Genomic DNA, 26,161 nt, shown 5'->3' on the forward strand with positions numbered 1-26,161 from the left:
CACACCCTGTGGTATATCTCCCGAAAAGAAGATAGCGAAATGTCTGCCAGACTTTGTAGAAACCTGCCGCTTTTAAAAATATTATTAAAAGCATCACCCAAACAAAGACGGATTATTTTACAAACTGCCACAGACGAGCTCATTGCGACATTGTGTGAAGTAGCTCTTAATGTTCTCTATGGCAATATACCTCTCACATCTCAACAATACCAGAAGCTCAGAAAAAGTAAAAGCGTAATCAAATTTGTCTCAGATAAGACTGTTGGTGTTAAACGAAAGAGTTGTGTAATAAATCAACAGGAGGGCTTTCTTCTACCGCTCTTAACCGTGCTATTTCTTTTATCTCTAGCCTGATTGCATCTAGATAACAGAGGAAATGGAGTATGCAGAGAAAATGTTTTTAGTCCCGCAGCACCAGTTGGACAAACTACAGCCCGGGACAGCACGCGAATCTATTCAGCAAATCGTGAAGAACGATTTGGACATAACTATAAGAAATATCTTGCACCGCTCTGACTCGGACAGTTATGAAAAAGCGAAGCTGTACACAAAGGTTTTACAGCGCTTTTTAACAGTCGCTAAACAAGGGGCCCGTGAAAACAGCACATTAACATTGACGCCTATGCAGACTGAGCATCCTGAACAAGAAAAGCCGTCTGCGCCGCCCGGCGTAAACAACCACGACGGTTTAGATAACGTAGCGGCTGATATTTGAAGAATATTCAGCAGAGGAGTGTAAAAAACGCACACTACATTTTAGATACAATGTCTAATGAAAGATGTCACATCTTGGGACGATTCAGGAGTTTGTGTTTAACGGTAGAACTATTCCTGGCTCACATATGCTTGATTTAGTTAAAGGCATCATGGCTCTGCAAAAGATATCTTATGCCTGAAGACCTGTCGGCTGGCTCGAATTTCTGGAGGTTTTTGCTACTTTAAACACACCATACTCAACGGTGCCAAGCCATTCTGTCAGACACGCAATTAACTCTTTCAAAACCAAATCGACTTCGCCTATAACCAACTCGTCTAAGAAGCGTAAAAAACAGAAAATACTTCCAAGCACACATCAGCACAAACAAATGATTCAGATGGCCCTGTATTCAAATTACCCACTCTTGACACGAGTCACTGGCTACATTTTTAATCCACGAGTTTTCTATTGTTTATGATCTTGTTATTATCTGTATTGCTGTATGTGATGTATGTATAACAATAATAATATAAATGTTAATAATAATAATAATAAAGAGTCAAAAGAAGAAATCTCTTTTCTTTGTTTTTATTGAAAACATCTAGTGTTAGACATAAACATGTTACCTGTCTGAACACAACGAATACATCTGAAAACATTTTCATTACAAAGACCTTTTTTTAGTTTTAGTTTTTTCATAAATGCTGACACCATCTTGTCATTTTTAATAAAATCGCCGGTATACATCTTCAACACACGGTCATAATCATGTCCCTTTAGACCTTTAAACACACCCCCTAAAGTGGCTCCATACATAACTCCGCCCCCTGCATAACCGGGGAGCCCATTCCCCGCTTGATTCTGGTCATATTGGACATAACGCAGAGGGTCTGTGTGGTGATTGTTGAAATATGACATTATTATTATTATTATTTTTAAAACAAATTGTTTCACAGGTCTAAAATGCAGCTTGGCACACAACTTCCCGTAACTGAAGCGCACATCTCGATTTTGATTGTCTTTCACCTGTATGGTTATCTCACTCACGGACGATTTATTAACCGATACGTAGTGTGGGGTGTCGTATCTAACACTAACATTCTTGTGGTTCTCCCCCTCTATATGTACACATCTCAGTAGCGGCACGTAGAAATCCCCCACGGTCTGGTATTCTATGATATCGGTATAAATATACATACTGTAAAACCCTGCAGTAATGTCAGCCTGAAAAAGCGCATAAGTCATCCCAGACCTTTCAAGAGCATGGTCCGTAGTTTCAATAGCAACCCCAGGTTTTAATCCTAAAATACTGGCCACCTTTCCATAAAATGTCAGCGATGTCTTCTGAGGGCCTTTGAGAAAATTTGTATTTTTAACATGATCATAGCCGAGAGTCGCATGGTGTATCAGGGACACGTTGATCTCCCGATCAAAAAAAAAACGCCGTCGTCATAATATCCAGTCTTTAACCTGTAAGATGCGTTTGATATACTGCCTTCAATATTATATTCGGTGACCCAATTCTCAGTCTTCGTTGTTTCACCATAGTTGAAAATGAACGTAGCATCTTCCTCATTAAATGTGTATCATGACAGCGGATATTCAAATTCGATTAACCGGACTTGCCATTCTCCTTTTAGATTGATAGTTTTTGATAATCGAGTTGTATAACACGAGATACTATTTTCCGGATAAACAGTCCTTGAGGCATTACAGGGAAGCCTTACATAAAAACATCTCTCCCACTCCCCCTCTCATTTTCACTGAAACATTTTATTAAAATATATATATATATATATATATATATATATATATTTTTTTTTTTTTTTAAATGGATTACTTGGTGCACCAGCAAAGGTGGGAACTCCTTTAATACTGTTTAAAAAGAATCTCAAGGGGATTCGTCAAGAAATCCGCTGAAAAAATGCCAAGAATACATTTCTAGAAATTCTAGGCAAAAAGGGTGTTTACTTTGAAATTGTTAAAATACTAAATAATTTTGATTAATTTTGGATTATTTTTATCAAAACATTTTATTATATTTTATTTTAAAATCTAATTAAACCTTTGTTTTATTATTATTATTTGTGTCGAAAGTTTGGCCCTAGCAGTCAATATCACAAATTTGCTTACATTTAAATAGAGATCTAGAAATTGTGCAACTTCTTGAATATTGAATAGTTTTTTTGTGTGTGTTTTAGAATTTTAAAAACTCTAAAACATTCTACATACATGTTTCCAGCATGACTGAAATGTAAGAAGAAGTCTTTCTAAAGTAGAAAAGAGTTTAAGGGCTTTAGTGCATGGCAGTAATAGGGAGCTATAGTGAGGAGGATAATGAGAGACACTTTAAGGCTTCCTTTTAGCTGGAGAGATCTACAGATGAAAATCAGTCTGATGATGCAGTGGTGTAATGCTGATATGTACATTTTAATATGAGAGGAAATCAGAAACCTCACTGTACCTGCATACTGCTGAATCCTCTTCAGTTCTGTGGAATGTAATCACAACAAAACATCACTTTCATTAGATTTAAGACCATGATCATTTTAATGCAACATATTTCATTAGGATTTATAAGAGGATTTGTAGAAGATTAAATAATGAAACATTTTAAATGATCTCATTTTAAAAGAGAAAACTTGTACAGTTGATGGTAGGAAAATGTCAAAGAAGAGAACACACACACACACAGTACCCTCACTGTACCTGCATACTGCTGAATCCTCTTCAGTTCTGTGGAAACTAATTACCACAAAACATCACTTTCATTAGTTTTAAGATTTAAGTTTTAAGTTCATTAGATTTAAGATAATTTCAATGAAACACGTTTTAGACTTGTAACTGAAAGAGTGTTATATATGAAAGTTTCTCACCTGTTTCCTTTAACTTGTCATTGAGTGTTTTAGTGAGTTTCTCATTCAGAGTCTTCTGAAGCTGAGACAGAGCTGTGCTCACAGTGTCCCCACTCAGATCAGTGTTAATACTGATCTCAGTCCAGTTCTTGGTGTGTGGAGGGCTGCACACGGAGGAGTAAATCTACAGTAGAGCAGGAGAGAGGAGAAATCCCTCAGCATGGTGAGTGTTGTTCTGTGATGTTCTGCATTGCCAGTGAGCAGAGAGAGGAACACTGACCTGAAGGAGGTGGAGATGCTCCTCAGTGTGTGAGAGCTGCTCCAGCTCAGTGTCTCTCCTCTTTAGCACAGTGATTTCCTGCTCCAGCTCTTTAATGAGTCCTTCAGCCTGCCTCTCTGCTGCTTTCTGCTTCTCCTCCATCACCTCCAGCAGCTCAGCCTGACTTCTCTCAATGGAGCAAATCAGAGCAGTGAAGACTTCAACACTGTCTGCTTTCTCTTTCTCTGTGCTTCTCTAAAGGAGGAACACATTTTCACTTCCATCAGATAAAACTGAATAGTGAAACAATGTTTAATGCAGTTTGTTCATTTCTACAAAGTAAAGTAAACTATACACAAAGTATTTTTCCACACACTTTGCTGAGCTCTACTGAGTGATTGATCTCTCGGATCTTCTTCAGTCGGTCCTGAATCTGCTACATATCTTTCTGTGTTTTCCCCAGCTGTGTCTAAGGACAGAGTAGAAGAAATATATTTGATTTTATATTTATTAAATTTGTCCCTCTGTTTTGTTAAAAGTGAATTGTCATAATTTTCCCTATGAGTGGTGTAACAAATAATTTTCAGTAATTAAAATTATTATTATTGTCAATTAATTATTTTCTTGGATCAGTTCTATCTGAAGTCAAAATCTATCTACCACAGGATAAATTTAATTGCAATATCTATAAGAATTTCAAAATCTCATATTAATCAGTGTTTCTCACCTTCCTCTCTCTGCTCTCCTCCTCTATAGGAACAGTGTTGTGATTCTTGTGATCTCCTTCAGTGCAGAACTTACACACACACGTCTGATCATCTCTACAGAACAGCTCCAGAGCTCTCTCATGTTTCTGGCATATGTAGTCCTCCAGGTTCTCCACAGGGTTTATTAGTTTGTGCGTCTTATGTTTGGGCATGTTATTATGAAACTCTAGATGAGTTTCACACAAACTTGCACAACAATTGTTGTGGATAAAAAATGTCATAAATATACAATAAACATAAGGGAGACCTAGCATCCAGCAAAGGGGAAAAGAAGAAAAGACGGGCACCTAGACACATAGAAGCAGGATTAGGCGGACATTGACAAATTGGAATTACACTTTAAAGATCTTTAAGAGCAGTAGTAGTCAAAAAAGCCAAAAAGAGGTATACGAGCTGAGCTGAGGAGGGCTAATACACACACACACACACACGCTCGTACAGTCAAGGGCGGGCAAGTAGACACAACATACACACACTCTCTCTCTTTCTCATACACACATGAATAACTTTAATAATATCTTATAGTAATAGAGAAACTCTATAAAAAAAACAGAATAGTAGTTTATGCAGGACAGTAGAACTGTAATGATATTAAGAAGTTGGAAGTACAGTAAACCGCTTTTCAAGTAGTATAAATTTATATAAAATAAGAAATATAGTGCAAATATGAAAATAAATTATAAACTAGAAATACAGGAAAATGTAAACTTACTCATGACTCAAATGGTCAGGGTTCTTGGCTCACAAGGAAGGCCTTAATTTTAAGAAAGAACCATGAGGAGCCAGTTATAAGGGTGGCTGGGTCAAACTGATCCCCCCTCGAGATAACGATAAGACCAAGGTCCCTCCCGGTTGTTTAGTCTTGTCTACGTCATCTTCTATCCTCTAGGTAATTGAAAAGTGGAGTTTCTGAGGCCCTAAGGTAACTGAGAATTCTGGTTTCTGATGCCCTAGGTAACTGAAAATTCTGATCCTCTGAGTAACTAGAAACTCTGGGTTTTTATTTTCTGGGTTATTAGAAATGCCTGGGTTCTGATTTTATGTGTAAATTAAAACCCCTGGTTTCAATTCTATGTGTAAGTGAAATAGCCCTTTTCTGGAACATAAGAGTAAGGTAAATGAGCTCTTTTTTAACCCTATTGGTAGTGAGATCATAGTCTTCTTGAAACATATGGGTTATTTAGTGTGTAAATGCAGTATAAATACTGGAGCTTAAGCTCAGGGTATTGGGATCACCTCTGAGAATTCTCATCGGTGTGGATCTCGTGTGGTGGAATAGAACAATAAAGCTGGACCCTTGCTTCTTCTCACTCACGGCTGGTGTATTTTTTCTATCTCCAACTGGTCTCAGAGGTAGATGTGAGTATTGGCTTCTAAGTTGAATTTTAAATGTTTTTGGGTAATAGGCTAAATTTGAGCCAACACAATCCAGACAGGATTTCAGGGCCTTCAGCTTCTTTCCAGTGCAGGCATCACAAAGAACCTCAGGTTTGTCAGGATACTTCCCTTCTTGAAGTTATCTGCAACCTCTCTCAGTGTTGTATTAATCTTCAGTTCAGGTCTCTTGGTGAATTTCTCTTTACATAATGGACAGTGACAGTGTTGACTCTTCTCCCAGCACTGTGTAAGGCAGCTCTTGCAGAAGTTGTGTCCACATGGAGTGGTGACTGGATCAGTGAACACATTCAGACAGACCGAACACTGCAGCTGATCTTCAGACAGGAGACTGCTGGAGTCATGAGAAACTAGGTTTGATAGAACAAAAGTTAAACATTGTTTATAAATAGTGTAATGGGGGATATGGGTTCAGTAGACCAATAGGATGAGAGCTACCCGATTATTTAAGGACCCTTATATTGGTAAACAGATGCGTGTCTTGGTGATTCTGAGTCCCTCGCTCCCCTGGCATTTCTGGGTTCCCGCTTACATTCAGGTACGTTCAGGATTTGTCATGGCGTAACGAGATGAATACCTCAAGGCTAATTTGCGTGTTTTTATAGTTTTAGAGCGACGCTTATGGCGCGTGCATTATGGCGAATTGGCGCCAGAGATCACGTAAACATTTAGCCGGTGGCTGAATGATGAGTATGTATGTCGAGCCGCGGTACCTGTGAGTAATTATACAACTTCGCGTCTGGTGTTTGTTCAATCTAAGGGTAAGTGTACCTCTCCCTTTTTCACATTGGGGCTTGATAGATTTAGGTTATCTTTGTGTTAAGGTGAGAGTGGGGAGTTGAGCTAAATCTTCTCTAAGACGAACTCCTAGCCAAAGACGCTACATGTGATGCCGCTGCTGTTTTGCTTTAATGACTGTTTTGCTTCAACAATTGGTTTGCTTTTATGTCCTGTTCTGTCTTATGGTTTTATGTATTTTGTTTTTCTTTAGTTTTGGATGTATGTCTGGTTTTTGTAACCACATAGTAAAAGAAGTGGTAAAACTAGTGTTTCCTAGCCTCTAACCTGTTTCAGGTTTGTTATTCCACCTAACCACTTTGCTACTGAGAGGGTGTATGTTGAGCCTTACTGTCTCCATGCTATAGTGGCCATAATTGTCATTTGTATTGACCATAATTCTGGTTCTCCTTGGGTGTTGTCAACTGCCTCCATTTCTTGGGGTGGTGTCAGTGGGCCTGGGTGTTATAGCTACCATACCACAGTGTCTGTAATATTTGTCGTTTAGTGCCTGTGTAACTTTGGGTTAGCTGGTGTCTTCTTTCTCTCCAGGAGTCAGTGAGTCTTGGTGGTACAGGGGAGGCTAGCTGCATTTAGTCGGTGGTGTGCTTCTCAGTGTGCCAACACAACTTCCTTATGGTGCAGGTAGTGTGATTATTTATTTATTTATTTATTTATTTATTTATTTATTTTTGGTATGACTTGCAGTGGGTTTGGATGAACTCCCGAGTTGTAGCTGGCCTGCCTTGTCCCTGCCAAGCCTGGGCCTGGAGAAGTTCTTAGTTTTAAAACCCATGTTGTGTTTCATGGGAAAGTGTTTTTATATTTTCATGTTAAGTTTTAAATGATGCTGAAGTGTCATAATAAAATGTAATTTTTTTTATATATATATATATTCGTACTCATGTCTCACTCGTGTTCCTTGCCCTGATTGGTAAAACTTGTGTGCCTTTTGTTTGGGAGTATTTCCCTGGTCCTCCCCCAGGGTGGCATAGTTGGATATACTGAATTTGGGATAAACATCTCCCTCCAATTGGGAATTTTGGCACATTCTGGTGTGGTCGGCAGGGTAGACATTTTCCCTTCATATTGGAATATTGCCACACAAAGCATTGTGTAAACCATCACATTTAGTGGTAAGACTTAATTAAATTGTATAAAAAAAACTGTAGGGATTAAACATTTTAATATAACAATCACTATTATTATCTCAATGAATCTCTATAATTTTATTCCTTTAATGATTCTTTATAATTTTAAATTATCCCTTTGCTTGGTCTTGGTTGTTTTCTTTAGACTCTCATCAACATTGACCACAAACACAGCCTTGTTTATTGCCCTGCACAGTGTTATTTGTTTTAGCGTACAGAGCCAAAGTGAACCTGGTGATTTAGTCAGTCTTGTCTCGTCCACATGTGAAGGTCTTCACAAGCTCAGAGTTGGGAAACATTGCTTTAAAAACTGAGTCAATAACAATTGCTGTCAGTGGAAGTGTATGAGTGATGATTCTCCAGTGTCCGTAATACCAGATAACCTCTGTTTTCAGAGTGGGCCTAGAGCAAAAGATTGCTCAGATGTTGAATGATGACTGGCTGGAAGTTTGTACACTTGTATGCTAGTAGTTGCACTGCTTGGCTACCTGGCAGCAATAGGATTTTGCTATATCTCACGCATACTGTACTGTTTCAGCTTTTCCCCTTGCATGTGTCATTCCACGACCTGAACACCCGTGGAGCCAATTTTAAAGCATTTCTCTCAAATGCTTCTGTGGGTTTCCAAATCATTTCCTGGTACTGCTTTTAACCAGTCCGAGAATTGATTATTTTCTGGCCACTTGCTGTTAGATTTACATTTCCCCATTACTTCACATCCAACTCAGCGCATCCCGTACCACTGTAGCAGCTCTGTTAGCATGCAAAGCAGTTACCATAGTGACCACCAACCAATCAAAAACACGTTTAATCATTCAAACGTCAACTCTGTTCACATTCCACAATGTAAGACCTCTGCAAATTATTTTTAAGCCTTTTCCCCACTATTTAAGACTTTTCATGGCCTTAAATTTGTTGAAAGTGAATATAATGCTTTTCCAGGCTATTCAAGTACCCTGTATGTGTTTTCCTGTACTGATAGGAAAAAGCTTTTTATTCTAATCTAAACTCACACTTGAATTTTAAAGGCTCTTGTTGATGTTGTTAAATTATTTGCAAATGTAGCTCTTGCATAAGAAAAACACAAGCACCTGCATTAAAAATAATCACTGACAGGGTGGAATGATGACACAAAGCTTCAACATCCCAGAGCTGATTATTTTTTACAGAAAACTGTACATGCTTGAGTGCTTTATTTCTCTTACACTGTATCACTGCACCACCCTAACAATAACACTTTTTAACACATAATTAAAATATTATAGTTATAATACATAGCTTTCTGAGATGTCTGTGCATTATTACAAAAGTGTTCTTATCTGGAATCAGTGGCATAAAATCAGAAAAACAATTAAACCGTTCATTGAGATCATTTTTATAACAGTTAATTTCAGCCAAAATTTCATATGGTGCCACTCCTTCAATAAATGATGTAGCACATCCACCATGCAGTGCAAGTCATTGTTAATTAGTTGTTACTATAGAAACAGTGACTTACTACTGCATAACTATTTAATAAATACAAATAAATCAGTGGTGTTTGGTTGTATCTACAGACATCAGCAGCTGAACTTCATTCATTTTATTGATATTAAATTCTGCAGTAAAACTCAGTGTGAACTGTAATTGATCTTTATTCATATTTGATTTGGAGTGATAAAGTTCCACAATCATAATGTGTAAAAACAGATTGAAGAATTAAATTTTTTATCCAAAACAAACAAGTATTAAAATAATCTGTACAGCATTTTAAAAGGGAATGTTTATTTCTAAAATTTACTAGAAAAAGTTAAAAAAAGAAAAAATTATTCTCGCCATTTAATAGATGATTAAATCTGTGAGGTGAAAATTCATTCAGTGTTAAATACAGGAGAGATGATCAGTGGTGCTGAATTTTTACCTTGTTCATTTAAATCAGGACTGAAGAGTGGATAGAGTTTCTCAGTGAAAGACTGAGCAGTGAAAGAGTAGATATGAGAGCTGGACTTCACATCATAAAAGGAGACCAGACCCTTCTCATAATCCACAAACACCCCCACCTTCTCCACCTTCTCTCTCAGTGTGAGGGGGACAGAGGGATCAGCACGAGCCTTATACTGATTCTCATTCCTCAGTACCACAGTCCAGAATCCATTTTGAGGACTCTGTATAATCATCCCCTTCCTTTTAATGGACTCTTTGGCTACTCCCAAATCCCACGCAGTTTTCCCTCTGACCTGCACCTCATAATAAAATCTCCCTGAGGAGAAACTCTGCTTTCCCAGAACATTAACACATGTATTAAACCTCTTTGGTGTATCAGGGAGATACTGTTCTGTGTCTCCATGTGTCACTTGTTTTCCATCAGCAGACAGGATGAGATCAGGATGAGCTGTATCAGGATCCAGCGTCACATCCACTGCAAGAAACACAGAGTGAGATGTGAGTTTGCAGGTAAAAATATTAAATCATCATCAGTGGATCAGATTCATTAGGATTTATAAGAGGATTTGTAGAAGATTAAATAATGAAACATTTTAAATGATCTCTTGTAAAAAGAGAAAACTTGTACAGTTGATGGTAGGAAAATGTAAAAGAAGAGAACACACACACACACACACACACAGTACCCTCACTGTACCTGCATACTGCTGAATCCTCTTCAGTTCTGTGGAAACTAATCACAACAAAACATCACTTTCATTAGATTTAAGATCATTTCAATGAAACACGTTTTAGACTTATAACTGAAAGAGTGTTAAATATGAAAGTTTCTGACCTGTTTCCTTCAAATTGTCATCCAGTGTTTTAGTGAGTTTCTCATTCAGAGTCTTCTGAAGCTGAGACAGAGCTGTCCTCACAGTGTCCCCACTCAGATCAGTGTTAATACTGATCTCAGTCCAGTTCTTGGTGTGTGGAGGGCTGCACACGGAGGAGTAAATCTACAGTAGAGCAGGAGAGAGGAGAAATCCCTCAGCATGGTGAGTGTTGTTCTGTGATGTTCTGCATTGCCAGTGAGCAGAGAGAGGAACACTGACCTGTAGGAGGTGGAGATGCTCCTCAGTGTGTGAGAGCTGCTCCAGCTCAGTGTCTCTCCTCTTTAGCACAGTGATTTCCTGCTCCAGCTCTTTAATGAGTCCTTCAGCCTGCCTCTCTGCTGCTTTCTGCTTCTCCTCCATCACATCGAGCAGCTCAGCCTGACTTCTCTCAATGGAGCGAATCAGAGCAGTGAAGACTTCAACACTGTCTGCTTTCTCTTTCTCTGTGCTTCTCTAAAGGAGGAACACATTTTCACTTCCATCAGATAACACTGAATAGTGAAACAATATTTAATGCAGTTTGCTCATTTCTACAAAATTTAAAAAAAAAAAAAAAAAAACTACTGAATGTAGCAGCTATTAACTCATGTCATATTGAACACACTTTACTGAGCTCTACTGAGTGTTTGATCTCTTGGAGCTTCTTCAGTCGGTCCTGAATCATCTGCTGCACATCTGTCTGTGTTTTCTCCAGCTGTGTCTGAGGACAGAGTAAAAGAAAAATAGTTTTATTAAAAAAAGTGATTTGTCTAAATTTATCCCCATATGTGGTGTAAGATATAAGTTTTAGTATAGTAAATAATTTTCTCATAATGTTTTATTAACGTAAATAATTTTGCAAGTGAAGTCGAAACAAATCATATAGCTGAACAGTGAAGATTAAAGAAGTCCCAGAAATTGAATTCAAAACCTTCCAATCTGATCTACTACTGGATAAATTAAAATGTAACATCCATAAGCATAACCAAATCTGATATTAATCAGTGTTTCTCACCTTCCTCTCTCTGTTTTCCTCCTCTATAGGAACAGTGTTGTGATTCTTGTGATCTCCTTCAGTGCAGAACTTACACACACACGTCTGATCATCTCTACAGAACAGCTCCAGAGCTCTCTCATGTTTCTGGCAGATGTAGGCCTCCATGTTCTCCACAGGGTTTATTAGTTTGTGTTTCTTATGTTTGGGCATATTATTATGAAACTCTAGATGAGTTTCACACAAACTTGCACAACAATCCAGACAGCATTTCAGGGCCTTCAGCTTCTCTCCAGTGCAGGCATCGCAAAGAACCTCTGGTTTGTCAGGACTACTTTTCTTCTTGAAGTGATCTGCAACCCCTCTCAGTGTTGTATTAATCTTCAGTTCAGGTCTCTTGGTGAATTTCTCTTTACATAATGGACAGTGACAGTGTTGACTCTTCTCCCAGCGCTGTGTAAGGCAGCTCTTGCAGAAGTTGTGTCCACATGGAGTGGTTACTGGATCAGTGAACACATTCAGACAGACCAAACACTGCAGCTGATCTTCAGACAGGAGACTGCTGGAGTCACAAGAAACTAGGTTTGATAGAACAAAAGGTTACACATTGTTTATAAATAGTGTAGAAATACTGTAATTTCTTTCAACCATGTCTCTATACAGTAAACTTCATCTGTGGTGAAGCTGTGAAAATCACAGACCAGAATTTCTACATGCAGGCTATTTGCAGGTTTGAGATAATAAAATTTAAGGCTGTTTAAAAATCAAAATCAAAGAACAGTTAAGAAAAAATTTGCTATTTAAAAAACTCATATTAAGTAATTATTCAGCCAGTTTTAAAAACTATAGACACCAAAAATCAATACTGCAAAAACAAGACCATTAAGGCTACTTATATGCCTCTGGACATCTTTATTTTATAATAAAGTACATCTATGTATTTTCTTTTGTCAATAATGCAATACATTTATTATAGATATAGACATACACCAAGAGCACATGCTTAATATTCCAAATATGCTTCATTAAAATACAGGTGAACTACTTAAAATGCACGGCATTGTTTAAACCACCACATTAAGTGTTAAGACTAAGCTCTTACATAAGAAAAAAACCACAAGCACCTGCATTAAAAATAATCACCGACAGGGTGGTGTGATGACACAAAGAGTCATTATCATCCCAGAGCTGATTATTTTTACATAAAATTGCATGCTTAATTTCTCTTACACTCCAACAATAACACATTTTTCTTTAACAAAGTTGCTTTTATCAGTCTAATTACTTTAAATGTTGTGGGGCATATGGAAAAAAATGTTCATTTCCAGATTTGTGTATTTGTTTATTTTGAGTTTTCACTAGCCTACATATCTAATTATTGAATTATTTAAACATATATTTAAATATTTAACTAATAAATATTCCTCCATAGTTAAATGATCAGTGTCAATAAATAAACTTTCTAACATGTTTGTGCATTATTACACAAGTGTTATTCTTACCTGACAAGAGCAGCATAAAATCACCAGAAAAAAACAACAATTAAACCGTACATTGAGATCATTTTTATAACAATTAATTTCAGACAAAATTTCATAATAGTGATATTCCTTCATTAAATTATCTATCACATCACCATGCACATCTCACCACCTTGTGAATTAATTGTTATTATAGAAACAGTAAATTACTACTTCATAACTATTTAATAAATACAAATATCATGTATAAGCTGGATAACATACAGGAACCTGGTTGTTCCATGCTGCTCCTTCTGTTGGCTTTTGTTGGTGATGAAGATTCAGCCATTTACTCCCTCCTGTGTTTTTAATTTTCAGAAAGAAATCACATGATTCAGTTAACACATGTAACAGTATGAGGTGATATTAGTCTGTTTGACTCAGCATGCCTGTCTGCAGTGTTAAACATAAGCAGTGACACTGGAAGCATTTAGACTGTGATATAAAACACACGTAAACATTCCTCATCTTCATTAGATTGTAATAAACACAGAATTTCACTGATCATTCTCACAGCTCTCAGCTCACTAACTGTATCATTCACAGTTTCTCACTTCCTGATATGTTTGTAGAAGTGTTTATGTTTCACCCAGTGCTCACCTCTGTATTTCTAACACACACACACACACACACACACACACACACACACACACACACACACACACTTTTCATACAGGTAATTCAGTTTAGCTCACACATTTGGACAAATGTAGTCATTAAGTGTAAAGTATAATTGTATTTTAACTTGTATTTAAGTGTTCATGCTGGAATCAGTTCAACACTCCACTTTTGAGCAGTTAATAAAATAAAGGAACCTTTGACTCTGTTTTTCAGCTTTGCTGTCTTGGTTGATCACTGATCATTAAATACACAGTATAAAAAACACAGTTATAATCAGTTTGTATTTCAGAGTCAGTATTTCAGCAGTGTGTTAGAGACCCTGTCTCTGTCTGATATTGTTAACATGCGCAGTTTATCCTGATAAATCACACACTGACAAAACCTCTGAACTATAAAACATTCACTGAAGTACATACCTTTATTTTACTTGCCTCTTTTCAGGGAGTGAGAATTGTCTGCATTTATATTCCAGAGTCAGTGAATATCCTGCAGTTAATTTCAGAAATTAATGTGAAAATAAGGGTTTCTTCTGGCTGGGAGCTAACTGCTTTACTCTTTCACTTTAGTCACTTCCTTGTTCACTTCTAATGGTTGATAAAGGGACAGTTCCACATATGATCACAATGCAGTTTGTCTCCACCTCTCTAGCTTCACCTCCGCTCATGTGTATTTATAGTTATTCAAACTGCACATGAAATAACAATAATGTTGTTTATTTCTCCTGACGATTATCGTGATTATCGGATAAGATCGTTTTCTTGTGGGTCACGTCATTTCGTCTTTGGAAAACTGTTTAAAAAAACAAAAAAAACAAACAAATTGTTTTAAACTATTGCAATGTTGTGCCTAGATGTTAATATGCTATATGCCTTGAGTTTATAAGTAGCACACATTTTAGCCAGGTCACATGATTTTAAGACTTTAGAAGACATAATCTTTAAATGGAAGTATTTTGAATCATTGTGAACTACGTTGCTTGTGAAATAATCAGTATTTATACATTAATACCAAAAGCCTGAGTTTATAAAAAAGATAATAAATGTCTATCTCATGAATATTCTGGTGTAAAGTGGAATCCATTGTTGTCTCAATGACTGCAAGTTTCCCAGGTCCTGTGGCTGTAAAACAACCGTGCTTGACACTAGGTTTGAGGTGTTTGTGGTCATATGCTGTGTTTGGTTTTTGCTAAACATGGAGCTGTGCATGATGACCAAACATCTCTACCTTGGTCTCATCAGTCCAAAGGATATTGTGGTTTGTTCAGATGCAATTTTGAAAACTGAAATCATGCTTCATTTACTTTTTAGAAAGAAGGGGCTTTTTATCTAGTCTTTTTATCAAGTTTTAATACTACTTTTCTAGACACCCTTCCCTGAAAGCCATACGAGTTAATTTTTTCTGATTGTGATGTCATGAACATACTGTATTTACAGCCTGTAGGTCACATCCCAGAGGAAATAAAAATAAAAAAATTCTTTACCAACTCAAATGTTTCTCTGAGCCAGAAATGAGGTTACATGAACATGAAATGGAGAGTTTTGTTTAATTCTCCTGCTTCTCAAATTTTTCCCGTGAGAAAAATAACATTGTCTCCCACATTTGTCTCCTCTTACAGACACTGTGCAAGTCAAAGGTCTCAATATGAATTCAAACATTTCTTAATATTACTGTACAATATTAATTAATAATACTTATTACTAATCAGCAATATTCTAGGATTGTGTCATAAGCCATCATCATTGTCCATTTTACCAAACAAAGCTCCATGGTGGGGTTTACAAGGGAAAACTTTACATGTTAAACAAAGAAAAAATGTTATGCAACAACTATGAAGCACACTGTATACTAGTCTTACATTTGTTCAACAGGAAAATCTTGCCTGGGTGTTTCCACTCTAAAGGTGTGTAGGGGTTGAGTAAATGTTGCTACATGAAGAACATAATTACTGTACTTTAAATACTTCTCTAGCTGTAATACACAGGGGGAACCACATTTCTCAGTGCTCCAGTTAAACCTGTTCCCCAGTGATGTCAGTGTAAACTAATTCTGGTGAAGTGTGATGAAGAGTTGAGTTGATAAACACAGACACAGTACTCGCATTTCTGTAGTATTTTAATTATATACCAGTTGGAATATACTATGTTCTTAATTATAAAAGCATGTTGATGAAACTTGTAGAGTTCAGAGGAGAAAGAGAGATAGATTACCATCATCACTGTTGTAGTTCAAAGCCTTTTCAGTTGTAATATACTGTAATATATGGAGGAAAACCTCCTTTCTACAAGCCCCAGGTAACCCAGTTCTCTCTGTGGTCTAGTGTGAAAGCATGAACTACGGATGAAACTTGCTGAAAATGTCATGATATCACGTATGTGCACTGACTGAGAAACAGGGGAACTGAATCACTGGAACACAGATGTTGTGTCGAACTCTGTTTTCCCACTGGGATAGATTTCTTCCAGCCCCGCCCCCACACAAAACAAGGAAGGAAGCCTGCATACACAAAAAACTCACCCTGAGATGCTGTGCTCGTACCACTGAGGTACTATGGAAAGCCATAAGGCTAAAAACTAACGTTTTTAATGCATTTTCCTCTGTAGAATGTTGATCTATTATTTTCTACAAGAGCAAATCATCACCCCTTCACCAACCATGCTTGACAGTTGGTATGAGGTGTTTGTGGTGATATGCTGTGTTTGGGTTTTTGCAATAAATTGAGCTGTACATGACGACCAAATATCTCCACCTTGGTCTCATCAGTCCAAAAGATATTGTGGTTTGTTCAGAGATGGGCCATTTTTTCTTGCCACCTTTCCCTGAAAGCCATATGTGTTTATTTGTTCTGATTGCGATGTCATGTACATAAACATTTACTGTGTTTATGGCCTGTAGGACACATACCAGAGGGAAAAAAATGAGATTGCAAATGTTTCTCCAAGCTAGACATGAGGTTACATGAACATCAAATGGAAACTTTTGTTTAATTCTCCTGCTTCTCAAATCTTTCTCCTGAGAAAAATAACATTGTCTCCCACATTCGTCTCCTCTTATGTTTCAGAAGAGACCTTAACATCACACACTGTGAAAGTCAATGGTCTCAATATGAACTCAAATTTCTTAAAATTACCGTATAATATTTATTCATCCATCCATCCATCCATCCATCCTCAACCGCTTATCCATTATTGGGTCGCAGGGGCAGCAGCTCCAGCAGGGGACCCCAAACTTCCCTTTCCCAAGCCACATTAACCAGCTCTGACTGGGGGTTCCTCAGGTGTTCCCAGGCCAGTGTGGAGATATAATCTGGTGTGAGGCACCAGGCAGGTGTGGGGATACTCACAAGTCCCCGGTTGAGCGCTGTTACGTTGGAGTTTAGACCGGTGGACAAGAGGGTCGCCTCCTTACGCCTAAGGGTTGTGGGGGGAGGGGACTCTGACTGTTTTCTGTGCATATGCACCGCACACCAGTTCAGAGTACTCGGGCTTCTTGGAGACCCTGCATGGAGTCCTGTATGGGGTACCAGTAGGGGACTCCATAGTTCTGCTGGTAGACTTCAATGTGCACGTGGGCAATGATGGAGATACCTGGAGAGGCGTGATTGGGAGGAACGGCCTCCCCGATCTAAACCCGAGCAGGTGTTTGTTGTTGGACTTCTGTGCTAGTCATGGACTGTCTATAACGAATACCATGTTCGAACATAAGGAGGCTCATAAGTGTATGTGGTACCAGAGCACCTTAGGCCAAAGTTTGATGATTGATTTTGTAATCGTATCACCTGATCCGAGGCCGCATTTACTGGACACTTGGGTGAAGAGAGGGGCAGAGCTGTCAACTGATCACCATCTGGTGGTGAGTTGGGTCAAGGGGTGGGGGAAGACTCTGGACAGACCTGAAAAGCCCAAACGGGTAGTGCGGGTGAACTGGGAACGTCTGGAGGAGGTCCCTGTCCGCGAGATCTTCAACTCACACGTCCGGTAGAGTTTTTCTGGCATCCCTGTGGTGGTTAGGGGCATTGAACTTGAGTGGGCAATGTTCAAAGCTTCCATTGCTGAAGCTGCAGTGGAGAGCTGTGGTCTCAAGTTCTTAGGTGCCTCAAGGGGGGTAATCCCAGAACATTGTGGTGGACACTGGTGGTCAGGGAAGCCATCCAACTGATGAAGGAGGCCTTCCGTGATGTGTTATCTCGGAGGATTCTGGAGGCACTTGCAAGGTACCGACAGGCCCAAAGTGCTGCAGCCTCTGCCGTGAAAGAGGCCAAGCAGTGAGTGTGGGAGAAGTTTGGAGAGGACATGGGAGAAGGACTTTCAGTCGGCACCAAGGCGTTTCTGGAAAACCATCCGCCACCTCAGGAAGGGGGAAATGGGGAACCATCCAAGCTGTGTACCACGCCCTCTATGGTAGAGGCAGAGGTGGAGGCTGATGGGGGATCATCGTCAATTTCCCTGGTGGAGGTCACTGAGGTAGTCAAACAACTACACAGTGGCAAACCCCCGGGGATTGATGAGATCCATCCAGAAATGCTGAAAGCTCTGGGTGTGGAGGGGTTGTCTTGGTTGACACGCCTCTTAAACATTGTGTGGATGTCGGGGACAGTGCCCAAGTAGTGGCAGACCGGTGTGATGGTTCCCCTGTTCAAAAAGGGGGACCAGAGAGTGTGCGCCAACTATAGGGGTATCACACTTCTCAGCCTCCCTGCTAAAGTCTACTCCAGGGTGCTGGAATGGAGGGTTTGGCCAGCAGTCGAGCCTCGGATTGAAGAGGAACAATGTGGATTCTGTCCTGGTCGTGGAACAACGGACCAGCGCTTTACTCTTGCAAGGATCTTGGAGGGGGCCTGGGAGTATGTCCATCCAGTCTACATGTGTTTTGTGGATTTGGAGAAGGCGTATGACTGGGTCCCCAGCGGTTTACTGTGGGTGGTTCTGAGGGAGTATGGGGTGAGGAGTTCCCTTCTTAGGGCTATACAATCGCTGTACGCCCAAAGCGAGAGCTGTGTCCTGATGCTCGGCAAAAAGTCAGACTCGTTCCAGGTGGGGGTTGGTCTCCGCCAGGGCAGCGCTTTCTCACCAATCCTGTTTGTGATATTCATGGACAGGAAATCAAGGTATAGTCATGGTGGGGAGGGGTTGCATTTTGGTGACCTGATGATCTCATCGCTGCTTTTTGCAGATGATGTGGTCCTGATGGCATCATCGGTCCGTGACCTCCAGCACTAACCGGATCGGTTCGCAGCTGAGTGTGAAGCAGCTGGGATGAGGATTAGCACCTCTAAATCTGAGGCCATGGTTCTCAGCAGGAAACCGATGGAGTGCCTACTCTGGGTAGGGAATGAGTACTTAACCCAAGTGAAGGAGTTCAAGTACCTTGGGGTCTTGTTCATGAGTGAGGGGACATTGGCCGGAGAATTGGAGCAGCGGGAGCGGTATTGCAATCATTTTACCGCACCCTTGTGACGAAAAGAGAGCTGAGCCGGAAGGCAAAGATCTAGATCTACCGGGCAATCTTCATTCCTACCCTCACCTATGGTCATGAAGGCTGGGGGGAAAAGAATACATTTTGAAATCTCTAGTGATTTTTTTTTGTCACCTGAGGTTATTTGTTTGTTTATCAAGGTAAAGACAACACACGTGTTATTTACATCTATAAAAACATAGAACTAAAGGAGGGTGTACTTTCTTTTTCACATGACTATATAAACACGTGCAAAAAAAGAAAAGGTTGTAACTCCATCATCAAAATGTCCAAGAAACATTCTGGGGGAGGTTTTGCTGTGGTGTTTATATTTGTTTGATAAGAAAAAGATAAATGAAATTGCAGCCAATCACCTCCTTAAATAAATCAAAAAAGTTAATGTATTAACACTACATGTCTTTCTGGAAGAACTAGTGTAATCTTCTCAGGATGACTTTTAACAACAGTCGTAAAACAGTTGCATACAGCAACATGAAACATCAGAGCTGAAATGTTTTACCGGCCAAGCTTCAGTAAGCTCTACGCTGATCAGGGTCCACTCATACACACACACACACACACACACACACAGCATTGATGCGGTTCAGCACAGAACTGAGGAATATAAAAGTGTTTCACTTGATGCTCCTTCACCATCCAAACTACACAACTCTGAGCAAAGACACCCGAAAAGTGCTATTATACAAACTAGAGGATCTACACTTGGTGATTTACACTTTTTTGGAGATCCTGAATTTTTTTAATGTCTTTTATTGGAATATGTAATTTAGATAAAGCAAGAATAATTATATAAAGCAGTCTATTATTAGAGGCTCAAATAAAAATAAAAAACACAAAAATTTGTGACAGGCTGGTGAGATGTGGCCCTGATGTAGCTATGACCATCCCAGTGTTGATTTTTTCCCCCCGTAAAACTGCTATACACCCCGGAGTGGTTTATTTGACTGCAAGTGCCAAATTATATCACTTTCATTTGAAAATTCATTTTCAAACAAAAAAAAAGTTCACGTTTTCATATACAAATGCTATTACATTACAATAAATTATGTCACTGAGAATTAATAAATTCATACCTAATTGCAAGTATGTGAGCTGGTTACTGGTTAATTAATTCATTAAAATGATCACAATTAACTGTTTCCATATAATTACATGCAAACAGAAGATGTCAGCAAAAACAAGATTCACTCACACCGTCATGTTACAGTAATTTGTCTTTGTTAGATGACAGCGCAGAATCTCAGCCTCTCCATACGCCCCCTGCTCCAATCTCGAGAGGTCCAATCCATCGATGGGTCCCCAATAGGAGGGGGGTTATATCACACTGCACACAGCCAATAAACCTACAAGTCAGTGCTCTTCACCACAAAGCCATCATCCTGTACATCACAGTCTCTACCGGGCACCCCATCATTCTCGGCCTACCTTGGCTAGAACGTCACAATCCTCAGCTATCTTGGACGGACAAACAAGTTACCTAATGGTCCCCGTACTGTCTACACCACTACCTGAGTGGCCCCACGATCCCTGTGATCACCACGACAATGGAGAGTCCTATGTCTCATGTTCCAGTCATGGTCCCTCCAGAATATCGTGACCTCTGCGAGGTGTTCAGCAAAGAAAGAGCAAGCGGTTTACCACCACACAGACCCTACGTCTGCGCTATAGACCTACCCAGAGCCAGTCCACCCCGGGGTCGAGTGTACCCGCTCTCCCAAGCTGAACATCGGGCCATGGAAGAGTACATTCAGGAGGCCCTCCAACAGGGTTACATTCAACCCTCCACCTCCCCCTGCATTCGCTGGGTTCTTCTTAGTAGAAAAGAAAGGAGGGGCATTCGACCATGTATTGATTATCGGGGCCTCAAACAAGTGACAGTGAAATACCGGTATCCCCTGCCACTAGTTCCCGCAGCCCTTGAACTGCTAAGGTCCGCGACCATCTTCACGAAGCTTGACCTATGTAGTGCGTACAACCTGATCCACATCAGGAAGGGGGATGAGTGGAAGACGGCCTTTAGTACCACCTCCAGGCACTATGAATACTTAGTCATGCCGTGTGTGCTTGCTAAAGCTCCTTCAGTGTTCCAGAACTTAATCGATGACGTCCTGAGGGACATGCTGGGGAGGTACGTCACCGCCTACATTGATGATATCCTAGTATATTTGACTTCCCTGGAAGAGCACATCAATCATGTCCGGCAAGTATTACTTCTGCAATATCAGCTGTATGTAAAGGCCGAGAAGTGTGAGTTCTGTAGGTCTTGGTTCTCTCTTAAAAATTAAGGCCTTCGTCTGTGTTACTCCTGACTTTTTCTCGTGAGAAAAGAATCCTCCACACCTTCAATTGCATTATGAGTAAGTTTCTTTCACATTTTTCTGTATTTCTGTTTTATAATGCTTTTTTCTTCTCATATTTGCTCTACATTTCTGTTTTATATATGGTTATACTGCTTGGAAGTATTTTACCCCCTTTTCTGTACTCCATTCTTCACAATATCATTATAATATCCATATCATCCTTATATTATCCTTATAATATCCTAATACTCCTTTTATTATTCTTATAATGTTCTGTTTTCCATCTGTATGTGTGTGCGTGGCAGCATAGGCCTCTGTGTGTGTGTGTGTGTCTCTTAGTTGACCGTCCACCTACGCTCTGAGGCCTGCCGCACTAATCAAATACATGTATGGTTTGTGCCTTGCTTATCTGTGTGTGTTGTGTCTTAGGTGAACGGCAGCCCAGTGAATTTTCAATAAAATTACATACTACTCATACTAGGTCTCCCTCGTGTTTATTTCATGTATATTTTATATACAACATTTCCCCCTCTGAGGTTATAAAGCCTCCCAAACTACACGTATATATTGTTTTGAACCCTGATTCCTTTGATTACATTTTGATTAACTGTGTACCCCCCAAATAGTGTTAGTATGAGTGGCTAATACGAATATTGGATCTACACATCCCTATCTTTCTCAACTGGGCCTATCAGCCCTCAGTTTTGTATTTGTCAGGATCGCGCAGTGTGTTGCTTCTCCCCAAAAATCTAATCTCGCACTCAGGGCTGGGCGAAAAAACCTCTACGCAGGAAAAATACGTACCCTGCCAGCACCATCTGCTCGACGGCACCATTATACTTTTCTCGTGCCTGATTGCGTCACACTTTGTTGCACATCACATGTCATATCACCAACATTTTATAACAACCAAAACTGACAGTCTCTGTTGGCAGTATCTCTCTGTATGCTGGTTGTCTTCGGCACAGGAACTTTACATACCCTTGGGCCACCCTTGGGGAGAGGTTAGGCTGGCACTTACACCCAGGGCATGGGTCATCTCATCGTCTTCTCATGCTTGTCTGCCATTGAATTGAGAGTTCTGCGATAATGTCTCTTGAGGGCAGACCCCCCCATTGACAGCTTCGTACAGGACCTTCACGTGTTCCCCACCACCTCGTCATCGGAGGATCCTCGAGCATCCTTAGGGATTGGGGATCGCATGTTCTTGTAGTCAGCTGCTGCTTCAGCCATTCTCTCGCTGCTCCTGGTCTCCCATCTCTGGGTGAACACCACCCCCCGTTGAGTGAGGCAGTAACGCCTCACCCATAACAATGCACCCAGCTCTGTTCCTGTGAATAGATAGCTTCATACATAACAGTTAGTTATCTCATATATGCTCTTGGTTCCAACTGCAATTACTCCAGTGGCAGTCCTTCATAAGGAACATACACAGACATGGGTTGACCCGTAAGCATTTCATGCGTTGTTAGATACATATTTCTGTTAGTCTGCATGGGATAGGTCATTAGTGCAAGAGGTAGAGCATCTACCGAAATATGTTTAGTGTCAGCACAAATTGCGTTAAACTTGAGATGGTATGCCAGATCTAGGAACTACCTCTCTGGTCAAAGAAAAAATTTAATCACTGTTCCAGCTGTCTTCTGATGGCACTGCCTCCATCCATCTGCTAATCCTGTCTATCACCAAGTGCTTAAATGGCCTTTCTGGCATTGATATGTGCCCTCTTGATACTGATTTTCCATTTCTTACATTGTTTTGAGCACAAATATCACACTCAAATTATCATCCACCGTTGTCTGTTTTATCTTTCCCCTACCTTCCCCCTCGCACACTGGTTAAAACCATGGGCATCTGAAATACATACAGTGCGAAGTGCAGTAGGTACAATCAGTATTCAATTAACTATTTGCTCGGTATGTTAAAGTGGCGTTCCAACGTTTTATTCTAAAACCTTACTGCATTCAAACAACTCCAAACAGATGACACAATCCATGGGCATAAGCAGAGTCAGCATTTATCTATAAATATTAGCAATTCTACCCTTAACCAGTTTGCACTCTGCATTGATGGCTTTTAATTCAGCCACTTGGGCAGAGCAGGGTGCTCATAATATTTGTGAAATTTCAGACACAAAATCTTTCAGATGGAACGTCTAAAAATTTCTAATTTAAGCTCGAGGAAATATGAATTTTGGCTAGGCAATCATGAGTGTTCTCAGTGACTGGCTCCACAGAATTAATTAGGCAATACAACACTACAGTTGGTGTATTAAACACACTAATAGGTTTAAGAGTTACATTTTGGGTGGCACATCGAATAACCCCATATACTGATCTTTCAAAACAGAAATGACCTGGTGTGATGAGTGTAAGATCAGTGTGTGAGAAAGCAATTTTCCCAATTTTTATTTTGATCTGCACTACGAGAGCAGCTCCAGCCATGGCACGCAAACAGGCTTGTGCCACCAAATCCAATGTTTTCAATAAATAAACTAAAGACCTGCAAGTGCCCCACACTCCTGAGCCAGGACCCCCCCAGTGGCGCCCCCTCTCTCAGTCAGTCACATGTAAGAAAAAGTCTTTGTTGTAGTTTGCCAGCCATAGTACAGGTGCAGAGCATAAGTCCATTCATTGTCATGCTTTTCCAAAGAACACCCAGATGTCAGGATTTTGTCATGAAGAGAGCAATCAGTGATCCACTGCAGACCATACTTGATAACGTCCAGGAAGCTTAACATTTGTTAAGCTTCGGCGGAGGATGACACCAATCATGTCCTGTCAGCCTTGGGAGCGTGCGAGGGAGTCTCTAACCACAGAGGAGTAAACCACAGGGGAGTCCAAAGCCCCTGAAGGAGATGCTCCCAGGTGTACTACTGATCTTGGAATGTTAAGGGGAGTAACGGCCTTGAGCTCTCACATGTAGGTACACTGGAAAAAGAGCTGATCACAGTTCAGCAACAGAAAAATAATAATATCATGTGGAATGGAATAGGTTACAGTAGGGACATCAGGCAGTAATGGAGCTGTTGGGATGACTAGTTCATCGATTTTTCAACTTTTGTGTAAAATGTCATCCTCTTCCAGCCTTAAACATTTGTTACTGGGGGTGCAGTATTGCAGAACTTATCACAGTTGTTATCACAGCTTGCTGTAATAATGCTAGACTAAGTGGGCATGTCCCTTCATCCTTTTCTGAGGATGGAGGATATTGTTTACAGGACACAGGATGACTATACTTCACTTTAGCTTAATACAGTGTACATGTTACTTGCCGTGCTTCAACCTTATGTAGCCCATAATGTGCCAGGTATGTTAGCGAGTTCAGGATGAGGGATGCCACCATCACTGTACAGTTTGGAAACTGGACACAGACAACTGGTAACACACAACTGCAAAACCCATCATTAAATGTTCATTTTATGCATCAGATCAAGGCCTATTAAAAAAGGTGAATACTTATCAAGTGATTTACTGTACACTGATTTTAATAATGCAGAAAGCCATTCAAAATGAGGAGTTCAGTTTTTAACATATTAAGACTTCTGATGTTTACAGAGCACTCAAATTGTTCGATATAAACAAATCACAAGGCCCTGTTTGTGTTGATTCTGTATTTTTGAATTTAGCAGCTGATATTATTTAATCTCCGTTAACTTATCTTGTTGTTCCTTTATTAAATGAGGAAAATCCCACTATATTACATCATTATAGTCCAATCGGACATAATTTTTTTAGAAAGCCTTATCAAGTATGAAAGCTTTATGAAGTAATCTCAACTTATCCAATCAAAGGGACAACACCTCTCACAAAGGGGTCCTCCACTGTCACGTCCAGCCAATCCGTCAAATCCGTCACATAGCTCCAGTCTGCTGTCTTTAAAAATACAACCCCAATTGGCAAAGATTCATTCATATCCCTTCCTGAGTTCCTTTCTCAATATCCCGGTGAATTAAAAACAAAACTCCTTTACTCTAGGACTATTTGTGATGTACTCTAACCTAACATGTTAATATCCCATCTGTGTTAACAAGTGATAATCCCAATAATACAGAACTGACAATATAGTAAATGAGGTTGAGTTGACATCTAGACATGTATTTATAGTTCTCTAGTCTCTTTTATCCCACTAATTTTTATTAAAAACAACCTAGTGAATTTGTTTTTATGTGTACAACAATAGTGTTTAGTTTAACCCTCTGTCCCTTTACAACTGTACCACACTCAAAATATCACTCAGACCCTTCATACATGACACCTTTAATTTTGTTCACTTTATTTTAAATATATCTAATTAGGAGTAATGCGTAAATGTCTTTAGCTTAGTCTAACATAAAATGTATCATCTGTGAGCTTTGTTTCAATTTAACACCCATTTGTTTCCTTTGCTGAGTGCCCATTTGTGAAAGGCATAAGATTCCCTCTATAAATGTATCAATTTCATGTAAATTGTATTTGATCATATTAAGGTAGTGTTAAGGCTACTCATGTCACAAACTACATTTCCCATCCAGCACAGCCAGTCACAGCTACAGTATAAAGACTTTCAATTCACACTCAGATTGTGCAGTATACGG

General features: G+C 39.6%; 2 protein-coding genes across 9 annotated transcripts in view; both read right to left on the minus strand.

Moving 5' to 3' along the window:
- LOC108267932 (E3 ubiquitin-protein ligase TRIM39) overlaps positions 1 to 26,161 on the minus strand; it is a 110,004-nt gene that overhangs the window by 16,039 nt on the left and 67,804 nt on the right. The window lies entirely within an intron of this gene.
- Positions 9,518 to 26,161, minus strand: part of LOC128628785 (E3 ubiquitin-protein ligase TRIM39) — a 30,944-nt gene continuing 14,300 nt past the window's right edge. Inside the window, exons 1-8 of one of the 5 annotated variants that reach the window (XM_053681915.1) lie at positions 14,245 to 14,417; positions 13,418 to 13,491; positions 11,694 to 12,250; positions 11,304 to 11,399; positions 10,919 to 11,152; positions 10,660 to 10,822; positions 10,522 to 10,557; positions 9,518 to 10,299 (exon numbers count right to left, since the gene is read on the minus strand). In XM_053681915.1, the coding sequence (XP_053537890.1) occupies positions 9,752 to 10,299; positions 10,522 to 10,557; positions 10,660 to 10,822; positions 10,919 to 11,152; positions 11,304 to 11,399; positions 11,694 to 12,250; positions 13,418 to 13,481 (1,698 nt within the window). In that variant the 5' untranslated portion in view covers positions 13,482 to 13,491; positions 14,245 to 14,417 and the 3' untranslated portion in view covers positions 9,518 to 9,751. Of the gene's footprint in view, positions 10,300 to 10,521; positions 10,558 to 10,659; positions 10,823 to 10,918; positions 11,153 to 11,303; positions 11,400 to 11,693; positions 12,251 to 13,417; positions 13,492 to 14,229; positions 14,418 to 26,161 lie in introns of those variants that run through there. The other 4 variants (XM_053681916.1, XM_053681917.1, XM_053681914.1 and 1 more) reach the window with 4 other exon arrangements.

The sequence above is a fragment of the Ictalurus punctatus genome, chromosome 7 (assembly GCF_001660625.3).
Source record: "Ictalurus punctatus breed USDA103 chromosome 7, Coco_2.0, whole genome shotgun sequence".
NCBI classification, from domain to species: domain Eukaryota; kingdom Metazoa; phylum Chordata; class Actinopteri; order Siluriformes; family Ictaluridae; genus Ictalurus; species Ictalurus punctatus.